At 47.2% G+C, this 26,073-nt stretch overlaps 1 protein-coding gene and 1 pseudogene across 1 annotated transcript; one reads left to right on the top strand and one right to left on the bottom strand.

Moving 5' to 3' along the window:
• The first annotated feature begins 1,734 nt into the window (after positions 1-1,734).
• Cyp2a15 (cytochrome P450 2A15) lies at positions 1,735-11,353 on the top strand. Its single transcript, NM_001244023.1, is given in 9 exon segments — positions 1,735-1,913; positions 2,181-2,343; positions 3,868-4,017; positions 4,237-4,397; positions 6,828-7,004; positions 8,515-8,656; positions 9,375-9,562; positions 10,245-10,386; positions 10,992-11,353. Coding segments are annotated over 9 exon segments (1,482 nt in total). The 5' UTR covers positions 1,735-1,736; the 3' UTR covers positions 11,174-11,353.
• A 5,417-nt stretch (positions 11,354-16,770) lies between these two features.
• Positions 16,771-25,858, bottom strand: LOC100772071 (annotated as a pseudogene).
• Positions 25,859-26,073: the final 215 nt, after the last annotated feature.

Raw genomic sequence — 26,073 nt, 5'->3', positions numbered from 1 at the left:
ACCATGTTAATTAGAAGTCTCTACATTTCATTCTCTGTTTTCATCGCCGTATTTTCCCTTTTTCTATTATTTAGCTATATTTTTACATTTTTTGTTTTTAATTTTTAAAACTTATTTGGTTTTTCTTCTCTTTCCTCTATTATCTATTATCTAGTTTCATTTGTTCATTATTTTTATTGTTGAACGATCAAATTTTTTTTAGCTCTTACTTACATTCTTCTCTCTCACTCTCTCATTCTCTGAATTCTTTCTTTTCTTTTGTTTAATCTTTCTTATCTTTTCTCTTTCTGTTGTCATGCCTAGAAAAAAATCTATAGGCAGTTAAGGAATTCTGAGAGTGAGGGAAACATTCTTCTTCAGGGAAGAGTCCCTAGACTGGTTATCCAGCCCCAAATGCTTAGTCTTGAAATAATAGACATAGAAGTAACATTATATGGACTAAGCAGGTTGAATTTACATATTTAGGAATATACACAGGTTTCTTAAGGACACGAACACACATCAACAACTAAAAATAATACAATCTATAAATTTGACAAAGAGTAAGTAGAGTACATGGGAAGGGTTAGAGGGAGGAAAGGGAAGAGAAAAAATGATTATATTTTAATTTTGAAAATAAAAGATGACATAGGTATGGAGGGGGCAGATCTGGGAGGAGGAAGGGGAATATGATTTTGAATATGTGTTATATAAAATTAATAGAAAATATTGTCTTAGGGTTATATTACTGTGATAAAACAGATAAACCAGAAAGACCAAATTCCACACATTACACCCACTGGAATCCTGAGTTATTCTCCTCTATTCTGTGAAAAGATCCACTGAAATATGGCTGTGGTTTTCTACACTTTTCCAAGTCGTACATAGACAGGAAAGGTTGCCCATACTAGCCTCAAGTTGAGGCTCGTTTAAGAACTTAACATGAAGACACAACACGGAACCATTGACAAACTCAATATCTGGGCTCAGGTGCCCAGCTTGGTCTCTTCCATCCACTTCTACCAGGACCTCCACACCCACAGCTCTTTGTCATATGACCATCCAATACACAGCTTTGGAATACTTCTGGGTTTCTCTCCTAACAAAAAGGTTCAAGTATCGGGGGCCCCAGAGATGATTCCAGTATTGAGAGCACTTGTTGCTCTTGGGGAGGATCGGGATTTTATTTCCAGAACCTACATAGTAGCTTACAACCATGTGTAACTCCATTTCCAATGGATCCATCTGGATCTTCTGGCATCCCTGGACGTGAGATGCACGGGCATACATGCAAAAAAAGAAGTCAAATACATAAAATTTTAACAAGATATATCCCTAAAAGAAATAAAATGAAATGAATCTTATTTGAATATTCAACGCCTTCCTGTATCATTCCAGTGAAATCTCCGAAAGGTAATTCAATACAGAGCACAATATCCAAATCTATAAGGCCCCTTTCATGTGCTCAGTCATATAAATATAGGTTTTCTTTGTTCTGGATTGGATCTCCTGGACCCAGAGATGAACAGTCCTAGGATAATACCTCTTTAGTGTTTTAAATTAAGCCTGACAGAGGTCTCCGCCTCTCATTCCATGTTGTGGGTGGCACAACACAGATGTGTCAATGTCAGTAGATGCGATTGGAAGGTAGAAAGACTGGACTAGATAAACAGGGGCAAAGGTCCTCATCTATCCTGGGAGTATAAAAGCAGAGTGTCTCAGCCTCGGCCACAAACCTGTTATCCTCACTGGTCACCATGCTGGGCTCAGAGCTGCTCCTGGTGGCCATACTGGCCTACCTGAGTGTCATGGTCTTGGTGTCTGTCTGGAAGCAGAAAGTCAGGGGGAAGCTCCCTCCAGGACCCACTCCTTTGCCTTACATTGGGAATTACCTGCAGCTGAATACCAAAGACATGTACAGCTCCATCACAGAGGTATTACCCGATGGGGGAGGGATGGGACGTGGGAGTGTGGGAGCCTGTCCAATTTTGCATGTTCCTTGTGGCGGAAGATTCCTAGACCAAGGAATAGTCTCATGGTCGAGGAGTTGGGAAGGCTCTGGTGCTATTCCAGGTCTTTGGTTTTATTTCAGTCATTTGATTGCTGATTCCATATAAGATGCTCTCTCAGAATCTGACCTTTGGGTACTGGTCCAGTCAGGTGAGCAACTCATCTAACAACTCCCATCTACCCCACATCAGCTCAGTGAGCGCTACGGCCCCGTGTTCACCATCCACCTTGGGCCTCGCCCAGTCGTGGTGCTCTATGGATACGACGCAGTCAAGGAGGCTTTGGTGGACCAAGCAGAGGAATTCAGTGGACGAGGCGAACAGGCCACCTATAATACACTCTTCAAAGGCTATGGTGAGGGGGAAACCACACTGAGAAAAGTGGCCAGGGATGCTTGTTGGCCTCATTTAAGGAGCCTGTCCTCCTAACTCATTGCCCCGTTCAAGGCTGTGGAGTCCTCTGCTCTTCAATATGGAGTCCCATGTCCATACTGAATGTTGCCTCTCACTGTGTCCCTCTCTGGCCTGTCTCAAATCTGTGAGCATGTCTCCCGGCTGCTCTCTCCCCTATCTGCCTCTTCTCTCTCACTAGATATCTGCCTTCCATACATCCATCTCTGAGAACCTCTTGACATCCTCATAGATTGAGTCCTGTCCCCTTAATGTAACTGAGGTTTACATGTATCTACTTGATTTTTTCTATGTATGGGTGTTTGCCTGTGTTTGCCAAGTGTGTGTGCCATGTGTGTGCCTGGTGCCAGTGGAGGTCAGAGAGGTCATCAGACTTCAGAGAGTGGGGGTCACAGCGGCTTGAGAGCTGTTGTGTGGATGCCTGGGTCCCTGGGTCACCTGCAGAATGACAATGGCCTCTATCCACAGGGCCTTCTCCTCAGACACTGTTATTTTTTTATATATATATTTTGGTGTCTTCGCCTCCCACGTCCCGCTATACTCTTTCTCTTATCCTCGTTTCTTCCTCTGATTTGAGAATGACCAGCATCATTGCTTTCCTCTCCCGGAAGCCTGCTGTCAGCCTCCTCCCTCTGCTTTTCTGTCTCCATGTCTTTCTTCTGTTTCCAGCCCAATGTGGGGTCAGCCACAACCTTTGTTTTCACTTCAGACTTTGGCCCCTCTTCAGTGTTGAGCTGAGGCCAGCATTTTGAAATGCTGTTTTACATACCTCAGACCTTTTCTCAAAGGTGAGTCTGACTTTCATGGAATGTCAGAGTCCAGCAAGTGCTGGCCAAGTTTGCAAAACTTCATACTGGCCTTGAGCAGCAAAATGTTTGTTCAGGCAAGAAAGGGCATGCCAAGAGCCAAATAGCTTTATACCATTAACTCTGCCGCTGCTGTTTAGCACACAGCAGGTGTCTGTTTCCTTGAAGAACCCAGAGAGAGAGTCCCAAATGGCTACAACTCCCTAGCATCAAAATACAGAAGCGACCACAGCTCAGGCCACATAAACAAAACCAGAGCCAGGGACAAGGGCATGCTTGTATGAAGTCAGTCTTTGCTTTACTGGGATTTGCTGATTTCGGCAAATGCTGTCTACCAGTGGGATTCTTGGATGGTTTTGCCACTTCAGAGACCCAGAACAGCTAGCCAGCATCTTGGGACATGATGGAGCTGGTCCAGCTATGATATTGAGGACTGTAGTGCCTGGTTGTCACTGTTTCTCTTTGCCTGGATGAATTGTTACAACTGTCTTAGTAAGTTGTGTGTGCCTGATACAGTGTCTCTGTCCCTGTAACCTCTGCATTTTCTATGTCTCTATCCATCTGGGCCTCCTTCCTTTCCTCTTGGGAACCCTCTCCAGTGTGGGACTTGGCCTTTCTCGGAATCACTCTGTGTCTCCCCACCTGTGTTCTTACCTTTACAGGTGTGACCTTCAGCAGCGGGGAACGAGCCAAACAGCTCAGGCGCTTCTCCATTGCAACACTGAGAGACTTTGGTGTGGGAAAGCGCAGTGTGGAGGAGCGTATCCAGGAGGAGGCGGCCTGTTTGGTCAAGATGTTACAGAGCACCAGTGGTAAGCTGGAGACCCTTAGGTGTTTAGGCAAGAAAAGGGACAGCCGAGACACCGAGAACCTATGGGTTGTAGAAAAGAAGGGTGGGAAGAACGCCTACGAAATGGTCCCTGGAATCTGATGCTAAGAGTGTGTTCCCTGTGTCAATGCCCACATCATCTGCTTGGCTCTTTTCTCCCTGGTTAATCCTTATGTCTTCCCAACCACGCCGTGCCTCTCAGGAGCACCCATCGACCCTACTGTCTACCTGAGCCAAACAGTGTCCAATGTCATTAATTCCATTGTCTTCGGGGACCGCTTCGACTATGAGGACAAAGAGTTCCTGGAGCTGCTGCGTATGATGGGTCAGATAAACAGATTTGCAGCTTCTCCCACTGGACAGGTGAGCAAACACAGCTCTCCCCCTTGCCTTTATAGTGCCCCACGTCACTGGTACCCACACAGGGAAAGAGCACCCCAGCTCTCATCCCCACAAGCATAAGCTCCCCTCAAAACCAGCCCTTACCCTAGACAACTGAAATTTTACCTCAGAGCCCATAGAGCTATCCCGTAGACAGATCTCCGAGGACTCCCTGAGAGCAACCTGGGAGGGTTTGCCCAGTTTACCTCACTCTCTAACAAACCCTCTGTGTGGTCCTGAATATCCTAACACCTGCCCAAGGAGAGACCTGTGACCACCTTAGACCCCTCCTCCACCCTGAGCACCTGGTTCTGTCAAAGCAAAGCCAGTAAAGTTATTCGGCCCCCTACACCGTTGTCCCAAAATATCCCACCAGGATAACAGGACAAGAGACACCTGCCTGTCCCACGTAAATCCGGAAATGAGTACACAGGCACCCCAACTAAGACCATCAAGGACAAATCTCTGGATAGGCTGTTTTCCCAAACACCCAAATGGGTGTCTTCCAGTCCCATAGAGCCCACATCAAAACACTGACAGGTGTGCCCACGCCTTATAGCCTGAACCAACCGCGGGCTAAAGACCTGACTATCTAGAAAACCAATTCTAATCTCAAACAAGTATCTAGACAGCTAAACAGCCCACCCCAATGCCTACACATCCAGATTGCCCATTACACTCCTGGGCTGGATACTGGAAGCAGGGAGCAAGGCTCTGACCCAAAATCACTTAAATAGCTAAATTGTTGGACACTGGGCACCATGCTTATGCCACCTCTGAAATTTCTGTCTGTAAGACTGTAGTGGCAGCTCAGTGGTTAAGAGCATGACTGCACAACTCTTCCCGAAGACCCGAGGCTGGTTCCCAGCACCAAAGCTGCACACCTTACAACCTCCTTGTCTTAGTTAGGCTTTCTATTGCTATGAGGAGACACCATGACCACAGCAACTCTTACAAAGAAAACATTTCATTGAGGGGGAAGCTTTCAGTTCAGAGGTTCTAACTGAACCCAGCATGGCAGGGATCGTGGCACCATGCAGGCAGGCATGGCACTGGAGAAATAGCCTAGTGTTCTACATCTTGCAGGCAGCAGGAAGTTGACTGACACACTGGACAGTATCCTGAGTGTATAAAACCTCAAAGCTTGCCCCTGTTGCTGAAGGTTCTTGTCCCACCAGGTCCCACAATCACTGCAGCCCCAAATAAACCCATAAATGCTATATTAATTATAAAACTGTTGGCTGTTGCCTAGAGCTGTCTAGCTGACTAGCTCTGTCTTAATTATTAACCCATGACTACTAATCTATGTATTTATTTACACGTGGTCTTGGCTCACCAGAGACTGCCTGGACCTATTACTCCTTTGGAGGTTATGTGGCCACTCTCCCTACCTCACTCTGTCTCCCAGAATTCTCCTCACCTCCTAGTCCGCCTATCTTCCTGCCTCTATTGGCCAAACAGTGTTTCATTCATCAACCAATAAGAGAAACATGTATACAGAAAGACATCCCCCATCGTCTCCTCTTTTCTGTCTAAACAAAAAGAAAGGTTTTAACTTTAGCAGTAAAATTAGATATAGCAAAACAGTAGTTAACAATAGTTAGTCCTTTAACATTTGGCAAAATTTAAAGAAAAATTTCTCTCATGTATCCTATTTTTGTGAGTCTAAACTGTAATATGTAACTTATCTTTCATCATAACTAAGGAAAACTATAACCATAACTATCTGTCATCAACTCCATCAAAAACCACATAAGGATAATATATAAACTCTAGTATTGACAGAGACATCTACCTGGACAGTCACGCAAAGTTCCTCTGTGATGTTAGGGCATCCATCTTCAGCCTACAGGCTTAGCAGACTTCTCAGCGAGGTAGGAAATTTGAATTGGCAGTTTGTCAGTCATTTTTCTCTGTGCCCTGCAGAATGTCTGGCAGACTCTTCCATGAAGCAGGAACCCTGAAGGACTGTCCCATTTGTTTTGTCAAGTTCAGTAGTCACTTTCCTGTGGGTCCTGCATGTCCAGTTTATACAGCATACAGTCAAACAGTCCAGGCAAGAGCAGTTTCTTGCCCAAATGGCTATTTCTGCCATGTTGGAGGCAAACTCCATAACGAGTTTCTTCTATGCCCACCTTCCTCTCTGACGTAATCGGTGTTGCCAGGAGAAGTTGTGTATCACTGTCGTGAAAAACCCTAAGCCATATTAAATGTCAGATTCTGTAGGACTTTGAAAAAGTTCTTTAAAAGATAAAGTGGAGTTGCTGTGTGCACTCTTCAGACTGCTATAAATACATTAACACTGAATGGATGCCTTGAGCTGAGAAACACTCTTTCCCTGAGACAAGTCCCGTTCCCCTTGGGCATTGCCACTGACAGCTATCTCTCCCATCCTTTCTCCCCCACCCCCAGCTCTATGACATGTTCCATTCAGTGATGAAATACCTGCCTGGACCACAGCAACAGATCATCAAGAATACGAAGGAACTGGAAGACTTCATGGTCAGGAAAGTGAAGCAGAACCAGAGCACCCTGGACCTCAATTCCCCACGGAACTTCATTGATTCCTTTCTCATCCACATGCAAGAGGTGATCCCAGCATCCTGGGGAATAGGAGGTCCAAAACCAGGCAGGGGGGAAATCACTTAGGAAAGAAGGGAGAGCCAAGGCTCATTAGGGCCCCATGATACTCCTCACAGTCCCGATCGTAGTTAAACATTCCTCTTCCATCTGTTGAGCCATATCCAAGCCAGCAAGCAAGTTACCAGGCCAACCCATTTTCCAGCGTTCCAGCGTTCCCCTGAAGGACACTGTTTTCAGTACATCCCACTATCCACCTGCTTAGCATCCACCGAAGCTGCTGAAAAAGAGTCTGTGGAGCCTGCATTCCACAAATGAGGAAACTGTCCCCAGAGTCTCTAAGTGACCTACCTGGCATCATGCAACAAGGATAGTGTACACCGAACACAAACCCTTGCCTCTATGTCTAGAAGGCTTTTGCTATCAACCACCATGATCTTATCACTTCATAACTTGGCTCTGAAATACACATCAGTGTCCCAGGAAGCCTGGGTTTATTATATGACATCAAAGGGCTTCACAGCTGGGAAAAGGACGGGAGTTCTGTAGAGCGTGAAGGTCGAGGGACTCCTCTATGGGTTGTTTGTAAAAGGAGGAGAGACTGTCATTTAAACTCTGGGTCTGTGTCTCACATCTGCCTCCAATGACACACTCCATCGGGACATCTGTGGAGTTCTTTCTTACAGTCCTTACCCCACACTTGCTCAATGTCACGACCAGGTAAAGAGTGACACCAGAATGGTTATTCAAGGACAGACAGTTGACTAGAGATAGAGGAGCAAAGATTCCCATGCACAGCCACACATGACCTGGAGATTGCATTTCCCAACTTGGTCTGGACCCTTTGAAAGCTGGTTCCAAAGACAACTGCAGGAGTGGTACCCAGGCCCCCCTCTTCCCTGAGGAACTTAGTCTGCAATTGACAGGAAAGGTGAAATTCTATTCCTTAGTGATGTGGCTACGGTAAAGGACCCCTCACCCATACCCATGCAGTCAACCCTAATGATGAGCCACAAAAAAAAAAAAAGTGACAATTGCAGGCAGGCGACTTATTAGGAATAAGAAGGGTTTCAATGGGCGGCAAAAGGGGGAAAGAGAAGACAATAGATTGGAAAATGTTCAAAGTGCATTTCCAATATGTGTCTGAAAAATGAGGATACAAGGTTCACAGGGTATGGAAGGGGTTCAACTGGGAGGATTTGGAGGAGGGGTTTGAATATACTCACAATACGATGAATGAAATTCTCTAGGAATTAATAAAATATTTGCAAAAGGATGACTAGAAAAATTTTAGAAGCTGGGCGTTGGTGGCACACACCTTTAATCCCAGCATTCAGGAGGCAGAGACAGGCGGATCTCTGTGAGAGCGAGTGCCAGGACAGGCTCCAAAGCTACACAGAGAAACCCTGTCTCGAAAATCCAAAAAAATAAAAATTAGAAAATTAAAACCGTTAGTGTCCCAAGGGAATGATGAGCTGATGAATGGATTTGTTCTCTCTCTCCCTCCCTCCGTCTGCAGGAGAAGAAGAACCCCGATTCCGAGTTCAACATACAGAACCTGGTGATGACATCACTGAACCTCTTCTTCGCTGGTTCTGAGACCGTCAGCTCCACGATGCGTTATGGCTTCCTGCTGCTCATGAAGTACCCAGAAGTGGAGGGTGAGGCTGGCTCGGGCGCAGGGAAAGGGGAGCCACAGATGCTCCAACCTCTTTTCTGAGCTGACCACAATGACCCTCACCCTGAGTGCTCAGAACTGCCCTGTTCTGCAGAGCCAATGGGGTATAAAATGCTTGAACAGGGTTCTCACTGGATATCAAAATGTTAGACATTCCCAAGTTGATGTCCCACTGGCTGCCAGACTCCTGCACTCTGGTCCATCTCCTGGCAGTCTTCCCTGTTCTGCCCCCATGTAAGACAAACTGTTTTACATATTTGAACTATGGCACCTGGTCTGTGTTGCCTGAACTTTTTTTTCCTGTTTTTTGTTTCCGTTTTGGTTTTTCCAGACAGGGTTTCTCTGTGTAGCTTTGGAGCCTGTCCTGGCACTCTCTCTGTAGACCAAGCTGGCCTCGAACTCACAGAGATCCACCTGCCTCTGCCTCCAGAGTGATGGAATTAAAGGTGTGCGCCACTACCATCAGCATACCCTGAACTTTTTTAAAAATTTATTTATCATGTATACAGTATTCTGCCTGCACGTATCCCTGTCGACCAGAAGAGGGCACCAGATCTCATTACAGATGGTTGTGAGCCACCATGTGGTTGCTGGGAATTGAACTCAGGACCTCTGGAAGAGCAGCCAGTGCTCTTAACCTCTGAGTCATCTCTCCAGCCCGTACCCTGAACTCTTAAACACAACCCCCCCTTGTCCTCCAGCCAAGGTCCACGAGGAGATTGACCGGGTGATTGGCAGGAACCGACAGCCCCAGTTTGAGGACCGCATGAAGATGCCTTACACCGAGGCGGTCATCAATGAGATTCAGAGATTTGCTAACCTTGCTCCCTTGGGCATTCCTCGGAAGACTATCCAGAATACCACATTCCGTGGCTTCTTCCTCCCCAAGGTGCGGACACGCCCTCCCAGGAGGGGCCTCCAGCCCACTTCCGGGTTCCTCCATGCCCCTTGTCATCTGCTGGTGCCCATCCCACTCCATATCTCCAATCAAAGAACCCCCCAGCTACCACGTCAGCCTCCCCAGGATCCTCTGATTAGATCACTGTCACCTCACCTTGACATAGCACCTTGGGAGATTCATCCTGTGTCCCCAGATTCTTTTTTTTTCTTAAGATTTTATTTATTTATTATGTATACAATCTTCTGCCTACATGCCAGGAGAGGGCACCAGATCTCATTCAAGGTGGTTGTGAGCCACCATGTGGTTGCCGGGAATTGAACTCAGGACCTCTGAAAGAACAGTCAGTGCTCTTAACCTCTGAGCCATCCCTCCGGCCCTCCCCAACTTCTTATCTCTGATTTCTAACCACCCTCTGCCTTGATAGCTACCAATCCCTCAATTCCTGGGCTGGAGAAGCAAAGGCCAACAGCCTGTCTGAGAACATGCATCCCCTCAAGCTCAAATCTCCTACCACAGGTCCCACACATTACAGCCCCTCTAAACTGTATTCCCTAGGCCCTCCCTCAGAGGGCCCCCCAACTCTGTGCCTTGCAGCTCTCTTGACCTGGGTCCCTGTGGGGTGTTTTCTCTACCAACCCACCTTCTCAAATCGACTCTGTCTCTCCTCCAGGACACCGAAGTGTTCCCTATACTAGGTTCTCTGCTGACGGACCCAAAGTTCTTCCCCAGTCCCAAAGATTTCAACCCCCAGAACTTCCTGGATGACAAGGGGCAGTTGAAGAAGAATGCTGCTTTTGTGCCCTTCTCTGTAGGTAAGAAAACACTGGTTCCTGGACCCCTGCTCACACCAACAGGGGTAGCTCGTGCCAGCTCCCTCTCTGGGATGTAGTCTAGCATCCTCCTCCTCCTCCTCCTCCAAGTTCCTCTTGGAATCTAACTTCCAGCCAACCGGGTGCAACCGCCTGACCTCCCAAGCATCAAACATCTGGACACAGGTCAAAGGGACTCCAACCAGGTTCAACCCCCTGACCTCCCAAGCATCAAACATCTGGACACAGGTCAAAGGGTCCAAGGGACCCCTTTCCGAGATGGGGAAAAGCAAAGCAGAGTCTGCCATCTTTCCTGGGTCCTACAAGCAATTCTACAAACTCCAACAACACAGCATCCATACCTGAGAACATAATTGGTAGAGGAAGCGTTTTGACCTCCCATTGCTCCAGCCTGGAATGGGTTACCCCACTTCGTGTGTAGGGAAACTGAGGTTTAGAGGGGCTTAGGAGTCTTTCCCAATGATCCCTCGGGCTCCAGCCCTTGGGCCCCTTCTTCCTATAAGAACGCAGCTGGACACCGGGTGCTGGGGCAAGGCAGCTGTGAGAGCTGCTTCCATCTCTGTGTTCCTCCTCTCTCTCCGCTGCAGGAAAGCGGTTCTGTTTGGGGGACGGCCTCGCCAGGATGGAGCTCTTTCTCTTCTTCACCACCATCTTGCAGAACTTCCGGTTCAAGTTCCCAAAGAAACCGGAAGACATCGATGAGTCCCCCAAACCGTTGGGGTTTGCCAGGATCATACCACATTACACCATGAGCTTCCTGCCCATCTGATTCCGGGGTCAACCAAGGTGGAGCAAGAGGGAGGGGGAGTCTGGAGTGAGACCAGAGACAGAGTGAAGGGAGAAGGTGAAAACTGGGGTTTCAGAAGGGACCACATGGCTGGAAGAAAATTTACATGCCCGCTTAAATTGTGACGTAATTAAACAAATAGCGTGCAGTGGACAGTGGTCATAGCAGCTGTCACTCACTGAGCAGGGGTTCCTTGTCCGCTCTGCCAACGTTGTCCCATCACCCTCTCATTTGGCCCTTCAAACCAAAGAAGAACAACGTGTCCCCCTGCCCAGTTTCCAGGTGTCAAGGGTGGGGCTTACAAACTTGAGTCTAAACTCTGGTTTTAAAGACTCAGGATAGCTATGCTTGGGACATAGGACTTTAGCCCCAGCAGTCAGGAGGGAACAGTGAGTGGATCTCTAGAAGGCCAGCCAGGATTACACAGTGAGACCCTGTGCAAAACAAAGACAAAATAACGAGGTGCATGTTGAGTTGTTGCAGGCCACAGAGCCCAGCTTGTACTTGAAGGCAGATCTGTAGCTGGTGTCGTTTGGGCAGGGTTGTTTTTTTTTTTTTTTCTGTCTTGTTTAGGGAGTGTTTTGTTTTGTGGTTGTTGTTGTCCTTTTTGTTTTGTACATCCATCCCTTTGTTTGGGATATCTTATTTATATTTACTTATTGGTGGGGGGTAGAGCATGCCATGGCACACATGTGGAGGTCAAAAAGGACAAGGTGTGTGAGCGTGTTCTCTTCTGCCTCCTTGTGGATCGTAGAACTCAACCCACAAAAGGAGCTTCCGATGAGGATATCCTTTATTAGAAAAACACCAGCCAAATGCAAACCACAGCATGCCAGGGGCAGCAAGGCAGGCAGGCCAGAGAAAAGGGTCTCTCCCATGTGCCTTGCATCCCCTTAAAACCCAATCATGAGTCATCCTGACCTCACCTTGACCACGCCCTGACAGCAGTGGTCAGGCACACCTGTAGGCAGCTTCTAGCAGGCATGGCTTACACTGTCACCTACACACATCATCAGCCATCTAACCAATTCATTTGGAAGGTTTCTTAATGCCACCCTTTCCTCAACAGAAACCACAGAGACCTGGGATATCCTTCTTGCCCCTCCTAAACAATCCTATCTGGTGTCTTTCTTCCACAGCCCTGGCAGGCAGCTGATCTGACTCCAAAACACACTGACTGTCCCTCAGCCTTGCCCTCTCTCTCTTTCACACACACACCTCAATCACCAGGGCATCTGTACCTTCCAAGACCCCCTCCCCATGCCAGTAAGCCCACTGTGTCTGACTCAGTCCATCAGGGAGACAGGAATAAAAGTACTTTGACAGAAATCCAAGAGAATAACCAATTGACACAGGTTGGCAACGAAGCGTGTGTTCATGCATAAAGAACACGTGGCCGTGGGATTGCCCATTGTCCTCAGTCCCTTATGTACGAAGATACTCTGCGTGTGTTTTGAAGGTGGGTCTCTCAAGCTCAGCTGCAGGGCCCAGCTGAAAGTGTTAGAATCTCCCGCCTGCTCCCTTGTGATTCGGTGTAAAACCTGTAAGAGATAAAACCTTTAATCACCACAACAATCCAAACACCTGGACACATCAGCCCGGGGTCCCTTTGTGTCATGAGCTAAATGCTGGCTACAGAACTGAAGAGATGGCTCCGCAGATAAATAGATTACCACTCAACCCGGGCAGCGTGAGTTCTAGCCTCAGAATCCATGTACAGCTGCGGGTGCGGTGGCATCAGCTGTAACCTCAGCATTCCCGTGGCGAGATGGAAGGAAGGGATGGAGAGATAAGCCGGAAGCTCTCAGGCCTGCTGGCCTGATGTGTGCCATTGTCTTCATTAGGGTTTCATACTATGAAGAGACACCATGACCATGGCAACTCTTCTAAAGGAAAACATTTAATGGGGGCTGGCTTGCAATTCAGAGGTTTAGTCCATGGTCATCATGGCAGGACATGGGGGGCATGCAGGCAGACCTGGTGCTGAGAGAAGGAGCTCAGAGTTCTACATCGTGATCTGCAGGCAGCAGCAGAAGGCTGTGTGCCACACTGGGCGGAGCTTGGGCATCTGACAACCTCAAAGCCCGCCTCCACAGTGACACACTTCCTCCAACAAGGCCACACCTCCTAATAGCGCCATTCCCTATGGGCCAAACGTTCAAACACATGAGTCTGTGGAGGCCATACCTACTCAAACCCCCACAGTCATGCAATGACAGAACAAGAAGCCTGCCTCAGACAAGGTAGGAGAGAGCTGTCCCCCTAAACACTGTGAAGGGACCAGGTCCTCACCCAGCCCCCTGCTTTCGCAGCCATGACAGGCTGTAGAAAAGGCTGTAGGCCTCTGGCTCAGCACATGTCTGACCTTGTCGGACCTGCCCCAGTCACTAGGAGGTCAGAAACCCTCCACATGGCAAGGAACCAATCAGAAGTTAGCTGGCAGGCTCTGGACATGCTTTATAGCAGAAGTGCCTTATAGAGCATAGCAACCTCCCTGGGAGGGCCTACAGGCCATAGCAACCAGTTAACCAATCAACACACGACAGGTTACTGGACATGCACCAATCCTGAGACTGCTGTGTGCCCCCTGGACACTCCCCCTACCGTACACAATAAATTCCTCTGCCTTGCAGTTCTCTGGGTCCTTCTCACACCAGCCTCTGTGTTGAACGGACAAAGGGCCCGAGTTGATACAGTTAACTCGTTGATAATATAGGACTCCTTGCTTTTGCATTAGAATGGGTCTCTTGGTGATTTGGGCTTTCAGAATTTGGACACAACAGTTGCCCTTTCACCTCTGGCTGTGGTACACACAATCTGACATATGCATGCCCACACTCAAACATACACGATTTATTTAATACGAATGCTACATACAGACATAAACTGAGTCCTCCCTCCTCTCAATTTCTCTCTCTCTCTCTCTCTCTCTCTCTCTCTCTCTCTCTCTCTCTCAGTCTCATGCACCACAGACACATGACAACTCACATTTCCAGGACTATGTCTCCATATCTCCATAATCCTACCCCAATGCCTATAATTTCCCAGGCAGTCTAGCAAGCAGCCCAGCATCATAAATCCAACATTATCCTGGGGGATGTCTCCTAAGAGGCCTCTGCAAACCTCAACTCAGGAGATCCGAACTTTGGATAATAAAACTATCAAGCAGCCCTTGGAATTCTCCTGCATTTGTCATTTAGAAAGAAATCTGGAAAATAGAGGATGTTTAACAGAGTTAGGTGATTTTCAGCCAATGGACTCTTGACAGACTGGAATTCCCCTGCCTTCTCTGTTACCTAAAGAACGGTTTACTACAGTGACTAATTTCAAAGACTGTTTTTGGTTTTTTTTGTTTGTTTGTTTTTTGTTTTTTTACTATACCTTTAAAACTACAGGATAGAGAGAAATTTACCTTCACAATGCCCGCTTGTAAAAATTTCTAACCTATTAGAAGAGACGCAGGGGAGGGTTTTGCCACAAAGAATATTAAACAGCCCCATCTTGTGTCAATATTTTGTGCAACATCCATTGGAAATAAACAGCTTCCTCAGTCTAGAATTTACCATTACATGGTGATATCTTACTAATTTTGGTGCAGATACCTTAGAAAAATACTTGCTGAAGTAAAGAGAATTTTACCTTGCTGGGGGTTACAAATTGCTCCTGAAAAATACCAAGAGGAGATTCTATTAATTACCTAGGATATAAATTAAGTTTACAGTAAATTCAACCACAGAGTACAAATCAGGAGAGAACAGTTATGAACTCTTCATGGTTTTCGAAAGTTGCTAGGACATAGTAACTGGCTATAGCCCACAATTGGATTAACAACTCAAGAGCTAAGTAATTTATTCCAAACCTTACCAGGTGATAAGAACTTTAAAAGTTCAAGAAAATTCTCTGCTGACACTGAGAGAGTGTCAGCAGTCAGAGGGCCAAGAGGTGTATGGGGTAGGACCCCACGTTGCTGGGGTATCTGTCAGGTCCAGTAGACCTGAGACAGGGAGTGTGGATTGAGGAAAGGAATAGTCAAGAGACAAGAGATAGAGTCAGGAGGGCACCTGGTGAACGACAGGATCAGTCCAAGTTTATTGTTCGAAGATCTTTTATACCCCCCATCAAAAGAAGGGGAGAAGGCAAAAGACTTCCTCGCCAAGATACAAAGAACCAGCAAGCGTAATTGCCTCCTCAATACCCAGAACATCAAGTAACTATATCCTCGTAGTGTTGTTTAGGCAGGACATGAATCAACCACATCCTAGGCCAAAAATTCTGTTTTTTCCGCATCTTGAGCCAGACATCTGTTGTCAAGGTAAGACACACAACAGCCACAGTTTAAGCCAAACATCTGTTGTTTCACCTTGGAAGAGCAGGGGCAGGTTAAAAACTCTCTGGCTTTAAGTCAAAATGAAATGGAGCCATTTTCATGGGCCCCAACAGTATGGCAGCCAGCAGCTCTCACAGAACCTTCCTCTGGGTGCCCTGCCTAGCTAGGTGTTTGTTCTGCAATTTCCTTGTTGAATTTCTTTTCACCTTTCTGTCTTTTTCATCTATGTTGCTACTTTCTTGGGCATTTTTACTGTCTTCTCTCCTATGTGGCTGACTTTCCTCTGGAAGTAATAGACTCGTTTCCTGACCCCATTGATGAATCATATCCTTTTTGAGGTCATCTGTCACTTTTGCTAAAAGAACCTTTGACCCTTCTCCATGCCTTTGAATGCAGCTGGACCAATCCTGTTGCCTTACTTTTCCATGTTTCCTGTGTGTATCGGATGCAAGTAAATGAGGTCTCTGCTTTCCCTCCTCCTGCTGGGGAGTCACACAGCTGGCGCTGTTGTCAGCTTAGCTTTCTGGTTTTGTTGCATCATTCTTCAGGGTTTCTGTGCTTTCAGCTGATCTTAATGCCTTGTGGACTTCAAAAGTTCTTCCACTCATGATCTTGCATTGGAATGCAGTCCACAGTTTTCTTGCCCTGCCTGGTCTTCACCTGACCACACAAAAATATTTCTCACCAACTGTGCTACCTAAAAATTCCTTTTATTGGTTTCTTGTCTTTGATTCAGAATCTCACAGTCTAGCACTAGCTGGCCTGTAACTCACTGCATAGCCCACACTAGCCTTACTCATGGCAATCATCCTGCCTTATAATATCCAAGTAATGGAATTTACAGGAGTAAGCCCAAGCCAGGCCAGTGACTTGAACATACTAAGCCTCAATCTTATCTGTAGAACAGACATGAATACAGTTCCCTTCTCCCTGTGGGTTTCTGAGGACTAAGGGAGCAGACAGTGTATTGCTTGTCCAATGAAATTCACAGGAATTCTTGCACAATCAACAATAGCTTTAATTATTACCATCAGTGTTCAGGCAACGCAGCCTCTCACCCCCCCCCCTTGAAGAACCCGTCTTCAGGAAGGTGATCACTCTGCTCAGCTCCCCCTCTGTGTGTACCACTTCAGGCCCCAGACTTCCCTCTAATTTCCATGCTCTCCTTTAGCCCTACCCCGATTGGCCCCACCTCATCAGCCCCGCCCTGTTTCTGGACCTGTTCGATGTTTCCACCCATCAGAGTTCCCTCTCAGCGAGGCAGGAAGCTCACGGTGAATTTTCGAGGGATTGTGCCAAAGCCGACGTATTGTGGGGACAATATGTCTCGGGGGGCCTGTGGGGACTTGAAGCAGAAATTCTGCATGATGGTTGTGAAGAAGAAGAAAAAGAAGAAGAAGAAGAAGAAGAAGAAGAAGAAGAAGAAGAAGAAGAAGAAGAAGAAGAAGAAGAAGAAGGAAGAAGAAGAAGAAATAGAAGAAGAAGAAGAAATAGAAGAAAAAGAAGAAGAAGAAATAGAAGAAGAAGAAATAGAAGAAAAAGAAGAAGAAGAAATAGAAGAAATAGAAGAAGAAGAAGAAATAGAAGAAAAAGAAGAAGAAGAAGAAATAGAAGAAGAAGAAGAAGAAGAAGAAGAAGAAGAAGAAGAAGAAGAAGAAGAAGAAGAAGAAGAAGAAGGAAGAAGAAGAAGAAGAGGAAGAAGAAGAAGAAATAGAAGAAGAAGAAATAGAAGAAGAAATAGAAGAAGAAGAAGAAATAGAAGAAGAAGAAGAAATAGAAGAAGAAGAAGAAGAAGAAGAAGAAGAAGAAGAAGAAGAAGAAGAAGAAGAAGAAATAGAAGAAGAAATAGAAGAAGAAATAGAAGAAAAAGAAGAAGAAGAGGAAGAGGAAGAGGAAGAGGAAGGAGAAGGAGAAGGAGAAGGAGAAGAAGAAGAAGAAGAAGAAGAAGAAGAAGAAGAAGAAGAAGAAGAAGAAGAAGAAGAAGAAGAAGAAGAAGAAGAAGAAGAGAGCTCCATCTTAGCCGGGCTTTCTCCAAAACAGTATCGCTTTCCTGGAGAGGAGAAGGCGAAGGATTGAAGTGAAGCCAACTGTCTGTCATGCCACTTCACCTTATGCCAGGCTAGCATCTAGATTCCCCAGGGAGAAGGGCCTGCAGCACTGCCTGAGGGACCTCTCTGAGCCTCCATACCCTTGTGCAGGAGGGGAGGTGATCCAGGACAGACTGGCACAATGAGGAGTCTAAAGCCCCTCTAACAACCAGATTCTCAAATATGGTTGTTCTGCGATCACCTACTAAGACTTGTCTGTGTCAATCTCTTTTTTTTCTATCTCTGAAAGGGGTTTGATCATGCCTCTCCTTTAGCCTGAGTCCACAAGGAAATTGCATTTGGTTGGCTAGAAGGTAGACTCCAAAGCAAGTTCCAAGCTGGAGGAAAAGGTCCAGCCCTATGCTTCAGAGAGGAGAGCCAGGAAGTGTTAGCCCTGTGGGTGTGAGCAGGGGCCTCTTACCAATGGAGAAGGGCACAAAAGCATTGCTCTTCTTAAACTGCCCCTTGTCACCCAGGAAGTGCTGGGAGTTAAAGTCATTTGGGGTTGGAGAAGAACTGGGGGTCCTTCAGCGCCGAACTCAGTACAGGCAAAACGTCAGTTCCCTGGAAGAGAGAAGCAGAGGAGGCTGGGGAGGCAGGATGAGAGATGAGCATATCCTCGGAGATCACAGGGTTGGAAGAAAGAGGAGAAAGGGAATACAGGGGAGCATTGGGGAATGTGAGGTTGACATCCCTGGAACAGGTTCTCTTGGACAAGTGGTGGTTTGTGTTTTCTGAGAAAGATCATTTGAGGGACAAGGGGTCTGTATCTCCTGGGACAGGTTGTTGAGGAAGGAGCAAGCTCACGCCTATCAACTCAGGAGGTCATGAGACTGGGAGGTTCACACTCCAAGAGACAGAGAGTCTGGGATGCTTGGGATTTGTGTGCCTCGGCTAGATGTTTGCAGGGCAGGAGACTCTTCGGCCTAAGTACCAAGTTCCAGGAAAATGGGCTCATGTTCCTTACAACAGGAGTTTACCAAACATAGAGTTAATCCCTGGGTAATCTGAGGGGGGGACACAGGATCCAGGAGACTCTGAACAGTTCAGTTTAAAAGGAGTCATGAGGTAGCAAGAGATTGTTTGAGAAGGAAGGACAGTCTGGAAATCTCCGAGTGGGATGGGCTATGGGACCCAAGAAGTGGAATGAAGGGTTCCTTCAGGTGGGGCAGGGAAGCACCTTGGGGATGAGGAAGTCCCGAAACTTGATGTTCTTGATTGTGCTACGAGGCAAACCAAAAGGAATCACGTCTACAAATCTCTGGATCTCATAGATGACAGCCTCAGTGTAGGGCATCTTCAAATGGTCCTCATACTTGGGTGGCTGGTTTCTGCAAATCACCTGGTCAATTTCCTCATGAATCTTGGCTGATTAAATATAGATTCATTAAATTAATATAGGGAATATTAAATCAAATTGCTTAATTATTTAATAACAAACGAATTATTGAATTGTTTAAAATATTAAATGTAGGGAATATAGATTAAATATGCAAATCCCAGTGGTGATGTAGAATTACGGGTGCCATGTTGTAGATCATTTTCGGTACATGTTGGCCGTATGTGATGCTAGAATAGGGTTCCATTAACCTTCTTGAACCAGCATCACATGCGTTTGCAAAAGAGACTTACAGAATGCCCTGAAAAGAACAGCCAAGGGCCCTTGTATAATTGAGAGTAGTTTACAAATCAGTTCCAACATCCCCAAGGTTTGAACAGCTAGTAAGACTCAGCTTGAAATAGGTAGTTTTCAGGGATAGACTTGCACCCAAGGACCTCAACTCACACTGAGCTCCAGACACACCCTTCTCTAAACAAGGCAACCAATCGCATGCATCCCAATGACCTAGAGCATCACCATAGCAACATTGGTAAGCATGAACTAGAGCCAATGGGCCAATCCATCCTGAACACGTCTTAGGTGTATGCTGAGTAAAGCAAATTGTATCTTTGAGTGAATTTTAGGGAAAACAACCCATTTACCATCTTATGGCTGTCTGTGATTGGACATACCCATACTTAAAGCTACATGCATTGTGGGAAATGACATGCCTAATTAGCAAAGGCTCAAATAAATCAAGCCTGTTAATCAAAGCACAAAACCACCTACACCCTACCTCTACCAACCAACTCTTCCTCCTCCTGAACCCAGAAAAGGAAGCCCTGGACAATCACCAGGGTTCCTCCTCAGCAAATCCAGCTCGGCCCAGGGATCCTCTGTCCTCTTGATATGCAAAAATCCCTCAAGGCCTTGTCACGTGTTGTACTTCTTCAGAATTCCTTGAAGAAGATGTTAAGAACCTGGAGATGCAGGTCAGACGCTGCCCGGATGTCTGTCACATCAGTCTTCCTCCAGTCTCTGCATAGATAGCAGAGACATTCTGAGGCCCCAGAGACCTGCGAGAGCTGGGGATAGGGTAGCCAATTGCTAGCAAGTTGGGGAGCAGAGGATGTGGCCTCCACCTCCATGTGCCCTGTAGGCTTACCTGCAATGTCAGGGTTCTTCATTAGCAGCAGGAAGCCATAGCGCATGGTCGGGCTGACAGTTTCTGTACCCTAGAAGAAAAGGTTCAGTGTAGTCGTGAGCAGGTTCCTCAGGTGAGTTTGGGGGTTCTTCTTCTCCTACAGGGAGAGGGGCATTTACGATAAGTGCATTGTCACTCCGTGGGGCACTACTGGAAGTCTCCTTTGAATTCACATATCTCAGGTCAGAATTAATGTGGATGAGAGACCCTGGTCAACCAGTTCTCCCCAGGTGCTGAATCTTCCCAAGAACTTCTGGCTGCATCTTTCCCTGGGTGAATCTGTCCTTTTACTAGCAACTTCACTGGAAATTGACTCAATAATAATGATGCTTTAAAAGGCAGGAGGAGGTAAGGCCGAGAAAAGAGAGGATAGACATGAAAAGGCAATGAAGCGTAGAAGTGGTCACTTCCCATGAGATGGAAAATCCGATTTTGGAGTGACCCCACATCTTACTCCTTTTCAAGTGTGTGTATAGTGGGAAATTATCAATACGGAGTCAGGTAGAAATATAAGGGTATTTAATAGGGAAAAGCTTTCCTTGGAGAGCGACCTAGCCAGCCGGCGTGGCAATGGTCTGTACGCAAGCCCAAAAGAGAAACTGAAAGAGAAAACGCAGTCACACTACGTCACCCTGACAAAGCATGGTCAGGCACACCTGTAGCCAGCCCCTAAGTAGGCGTGGCTACAGCCTCCCCTACGTGTGTGTGTGTGTGTGTGTGTGTGTGTGTGTGTGTGTGTGTGTGTGGGTGTGGGTGTGTGTGGGTGTGCGCGTGTGTGTGTGATTTTCAGGTACATGTGTGCATGCTGGTGCCCAGACCCAGAGGAAAGTATTATTTCTTTGAGACAGGGCCTGGTGTTGAACCTGGCTGACTGTGCAGCAAGCTCTTGGATTCCACGTGTCTCCACGCCCGATGCCGAGGTCACACATACCCATGCCCCTGCATGGCTTTTCACAAGGGTTCTGGTGATTCAAAATCGGGTCCCCATGCCTGTGCATTGAGCACTCTTGGTCCCTGAGACTCTCCCCAGCATCACTTTCCATCCTTGGAAACACAGATTACATAAATCCTCCTGTCTCAAGGACGAAAAGTGGGCATCCCTGTGAGCGTGAGGCCCCACTGTGGTGCCTCACATTTTAAAGCCAGGTCACCTATGCACATGGGCATATCTGAGGACCAGGGTAAGGGAGATTAGAGAGAATTCTGGTTGAAGGACCCTGCCTTGGAGCCAGAGAGACCAGGTCTCAGCCAGACTACTCTGCTCCTTGGCTGCCTGACCCCAGACAAGAAGCCTAACCTTCCTGGGTTGCATTCTCCCAATTCTAGATCTAGGGTCAGAATGGAATGTGCCCCCCACGCCTGTGCTGGTTCTAAATGGGTGAGTCCGGTCAAACACTGAAAACCAGGGCCTGGCACCTGGTGGCGCTGTGGGAGCCGCTGGTGTGCATGTTTGCACACTTGTCCTCCTGCATAAGGGCTGGGGTAGACAGGTGAGTGACAGTAATTGTGAGGAGAAGATGAGGATTACTATTCTGGAGGCTAAAGTGCGGCTTTGAACCATCCACCATAGCTACTGGGAGCACCTCCTGCCTGCGGATGAGAAATGAGTCAATGAAGTCCCGGGGGGTGGAGGCGGACTGGGATCCAGGGTGCTCTGGTTCTGTTCCACCTTCCTGGCTACGAAGTCCTCCAGTCCCTGAAAGTCCTTATAGGCCTGGTGCTGGCATCCTGGCAGGTGCTTCATCACTGAATAGAACATCTCAAAGAGCTAATGAGATGGGAGACAGGAAATGATGGGAAAACAGCTGTCAGCATCAGGACCCAAGATACATAAGACCTGAGTAGGAGCAGAGAAGGCTTCAAAGCCTTCCCCTGGTTTCCAGGTATTTAGCTGGTGGTTGAAGGGAACATGTTATGTTTCCACATGGGCTTAATCCCTGATTTGGGTAAAGATGGATTGGGGCATCAGATATTAGGGTAAGGACTGATAAAGGCAGAAACCGATGGACATATTCAGATGAGGTTAGCTAGAAAGACATCTTGGTGTGTTATTGTTGGGTGGGTCTTCTGTGGCAACCCCACAGGTGGCTGGCACTCAGGAAGGCCAGGCTAGCACAGATAACTCTGCATTTGGGTTGTGGGCTGCTGTGCATGAGTTTGGACATTAATGAGGTTGTTTGCCGTTGTGGAGAAAAACGTGGGTGCAAGGGTTTGGGTGTTCAAGGGCATTGCCTTGAGTACTTCCTCGAGGTTCACTGAATGGCTCTGGCTGAAGAACACATCTGTGGGTGTGTGTAGAAAATCTATTCAGGTCAACACACCTGTGGGTGTGTGTAGATAATCTATCCAGGTCCTTGTGTTTGGAGTCTCAGTTAAGGTACCTGTGGCAGGGGGGCTGGAGAGATGGCTCAGCAGTTAAGAGCACTGACTGTTCTTCCAGAGGTCCTGAGCTCAATTCCCAGCAGCCACATGGTGGTTCACAACCACCTTGAATGAGATCTGGTACTCTCTGCTGGCATGCAGGCACAAGACTGTATACATAATAAATAAATAAATAAATAAAGTATTTTTTTTAAAAAGGTACCTGTTCCGGTTTTTGCTCATCTATGTGGACTGACTAGGTAACAGTTATATGGATATGTTTAAAAGCACTTGTAATACTTACATTAATTATTGTACATATCTCTGTGTGAGTGTACGTGTACATGATTGCAGAGTCCAAAGTGTTGGATCCCCTTGGAGCTGCAGTCACAGGCTGTTGTGGGTGCTGGGAATTAAACGTGGGTCCTCTGCAAAAGCAGCACGTGCCCTTAACCCCTGTACAATCTCTCCAGCCCCTTGTCTGGGTATTTCAGTGGACCAGTTCAGGACATGTGCATGGGGAACATACAGTTGTGGTGTGTCATAGAATCTGATGTTAATGTTGGATGAGGGACCCGAGGCAGCCACTGCTCTGTGTGAAGTCTTACAGAAGGGCTCGGTAGTAGCAACTGCCAGAGGTTCAGGTAACCAGGGAGGGGACACCTGGTCCAGAAGGAAGCTGTTGAGATAATCAGTTGCCATGGGGATTCTGTATTGGTCCCTTTCTTAGGGTTTGATCTCACTATTTAGATGTCCAAGATGGGAGCATATTTGAGGAAGTCATGTCCAGAGAAGGATGTTCAATGGAGGCACTGGTGGCCATGTCAGGATTCGGAGGGAATACTTGGTAGGGGCTCCAGCTGAGGCTTGAACTGGTTACCTGTCCAGTTGCTGTTGATAAGAACTGGAAACTTCGCGTGATCAAGCCCCACAGGGACAAGAATTCTTTGTCGTCGTACTCGAAGCGGTCCCCAAACACAATGGAACTGATGACATTGGAGACAGTTCGGCTCATGTAGAAGATGGGAATCTATTCTAGCACCTGGGAGGCGTTCCAGGGTTGAAAGGGAAGAAGATTGAGGAAGCGCGTCCCGGTTCATGGCGGTGTGAGCACCAGCGATTGGGTGCCTTTCACAAGTCCCCACTGTCTATCTCGACCCATCACTCTTCAGAATCTGCTGCTTCTCTTACTTGTCCCGTGTGCTCCATGACCCCCAAACCTCGCCATTTGTGTCCCGAAAGGCCTGTATGAGAAAGCTGGTCTCCTCTATGAGGCGCTCCTCGATGCCATGTTTGCCAAAAGCCGAAGTCCTTCAATGTGGCGATGGAGAAGCGCCTGAGTTGCTTGGCCCGCTCCCCAGTGCTGAACACCACACCTGGGGAGCCAAACACAAGCACGGGAAGAGGTTAGAGAGGCACATTTGGGCAATGTAGCAGCTCTGACCAGATCCTGGAGGGTGTGGAGTTGGGCAAAGGGCTGGAATGGGAGAGGTGGGTAAAAGAAAGAACGGAAAAGCCAGGGAGCTGGGCAACTTGAGAAAGATTCAATTTCAGAGTTTGTGTCAGAGACATAAAATATTGAGAAAACAGTAAAAAGGAGAAAGAGACACTGGAGAGACGGCTCAGCAGTTAAGAGCACTGGCTGCTTTGCTAGGTGAATGGAGTTTGTTACCACATGCCATGTGTTAGCTAGGAGCAGTCTTTAACTCCAGTTCCAGGGAATCTGATGCCCACTCCTGGCCTCCATGGGCACCAGGAAGGCACATGGTGCACAGACATCATGCAGGCAAAACAAATAAACAAAAAACAAAATAAAAAATAACTATTAAGCCCAAATAAAAATAATTAATAATTGTTAAGTGGTGGTGCACACCTTCAATCCCAGAACTTGGGAAGCAGAGGCAGGTGGATCTCTGTGAGTTCGAGACCCGCTTGGCTACACAGAGAAACCCTGTAAACCCTCAAAAAGCAAAATTATTAAATGTCTTTAAAGAGAGAGTAAGGGACTGTGTCAAGATAGAGAAACAGGGAGATAATCAAAGGATAGTGTGTGGAACATGAGATTTGGAGACTGGGGGTAGATTTAAAAATCGTGACGAGTTCTAAATTGAGCTGGGTAAAGAGAAATATAGGCAGAGTCTGGAGACAACTCCATGGGGCTCTGAAACAGACATCATGTAAGATTTTCACAGAGAAAGAAGAAACAGGGAGGTGTCACAGAGGAGCACATTGCTAAGATGACTAAATGAAAAGATGCTTGGATGAAGTTGAAACAGCAGATTGGGAAACAGGATCCCAACAGGCACTGAGTTCAGTTGATATCCCTGGGAGGCCTGTTCTTTTCTGAAGTGGGGGAGTATGGGAGGGAGGGAAGGGTTTGGTTGGGATGTGTTGTATGAGAGAAGAATAAATAAAAAGAAAAAAAGAGTTGGCCCAGTCTGGGGTTAAGGGGGGGCTCAGTGATCAGGATTATGTACTGCTGTTGCTAAATACGGAGTTCAGTTCCCAGTTCCCCAACAGCCTGTAATGCTGGCTCTATGTGATCTGATGCCCTTTTCTGGGCTTTATAGGCACAAATACACATGCACGCACACACACACACACACACACACACACACAGAGAGAGAGAGAGAGAGAGAGAGAGAGAGAGAGAGAGAGAGAGAGAGTTTAAAAATACAGCAAACCATCTTTAAAAAAAAAAAAAAAGGCCACAGGCTAGTGTTCCATGCCTTTGGACGTGGGAGACAGAGGCAGGAGGATCTCTGTGAGTTCAAGGCCAGCCTGGTCTACAGAGTGAGTTCCAGGACAGCCAGGGCTACGTAGAGAAATCCTCACCATATCCTTTGAAGAACCAGGCGAAGAAAGCTTGCTCTCCTCGGTCACTGAACTCCTCAGCCTGGTCAATGAGAGCCTCCTTCACTGCATCGTATCCCCACAGCACCGCAGCAGGACGAGGCCCCAGGTGGATGGTGAACACAGGACCATACCGCTCCCTGATCTGAGCGGGGAGATGCCAGGAGTTAGAGAGGCCACTGCCAATGTCCTAATGTCAGGGACTTGGGTGCATACTCCTAGGTCCCCCATCCTATGTCCACATTCTGACCTAGTCAGACTTCTGCCCTTGGACTCCCGGACACACCGGGCAAGCACCACACGTCAAACTCACCCATCTCCCTGCCCATTGCTACCTTTGAAAGGGAGTCATAAAATTTCCCTGTCTCCAGTTCCAGAAAGTTCCCAATGAAGGGCAATGGGGTAGGTTCTGGAGGCACCTTCCCCAACAGTCTCCACCGCCTCCACACAGACATCATGATCATGACACTGAGGCAGGTCACCACAGCCACCACAGCATCCCTGAGACCACCATGGTGGCAGTGGGAGGGACAGGTAGATGGCAATGGGGGACGGTGTGCCTTTATACTCTAGGCTAAGGGGTGGCTTTGGCTCCTGTTAAAAAATTATCTCACTTTTCCTCCTAACTACTGCCCTGACACACACCAGCCTTGCTTATGACACCAGCTGCAAAGGAAGGAGGAGGGCTCACCTCTGGGCTGGTTCTCGTGCAGCGGGTTCCAGGACAGA

The sequence above is a fragment of the Cricetulus griseus genome, chromosome 9, assembly GCF_003668045.3.
Source record: "Cricetulus griseus strain 17A/GY chromosome 9, alternate assembly CriGri-PICRH-1.0, whole genome shotgun sequence".
Taxonomy (NCBI): domain Eukaryota; kingdom Metazoa; phylum Chordata; class Mammalia; order Rodentia; family Cricetidae; genus Cricetulus; species Cricetulus griseus.
The sequence above is the reverse complement of the archived record's forward strand: the minus strand, read 5'-3'. Positions and strand labels throughout refer to the sequence as shown.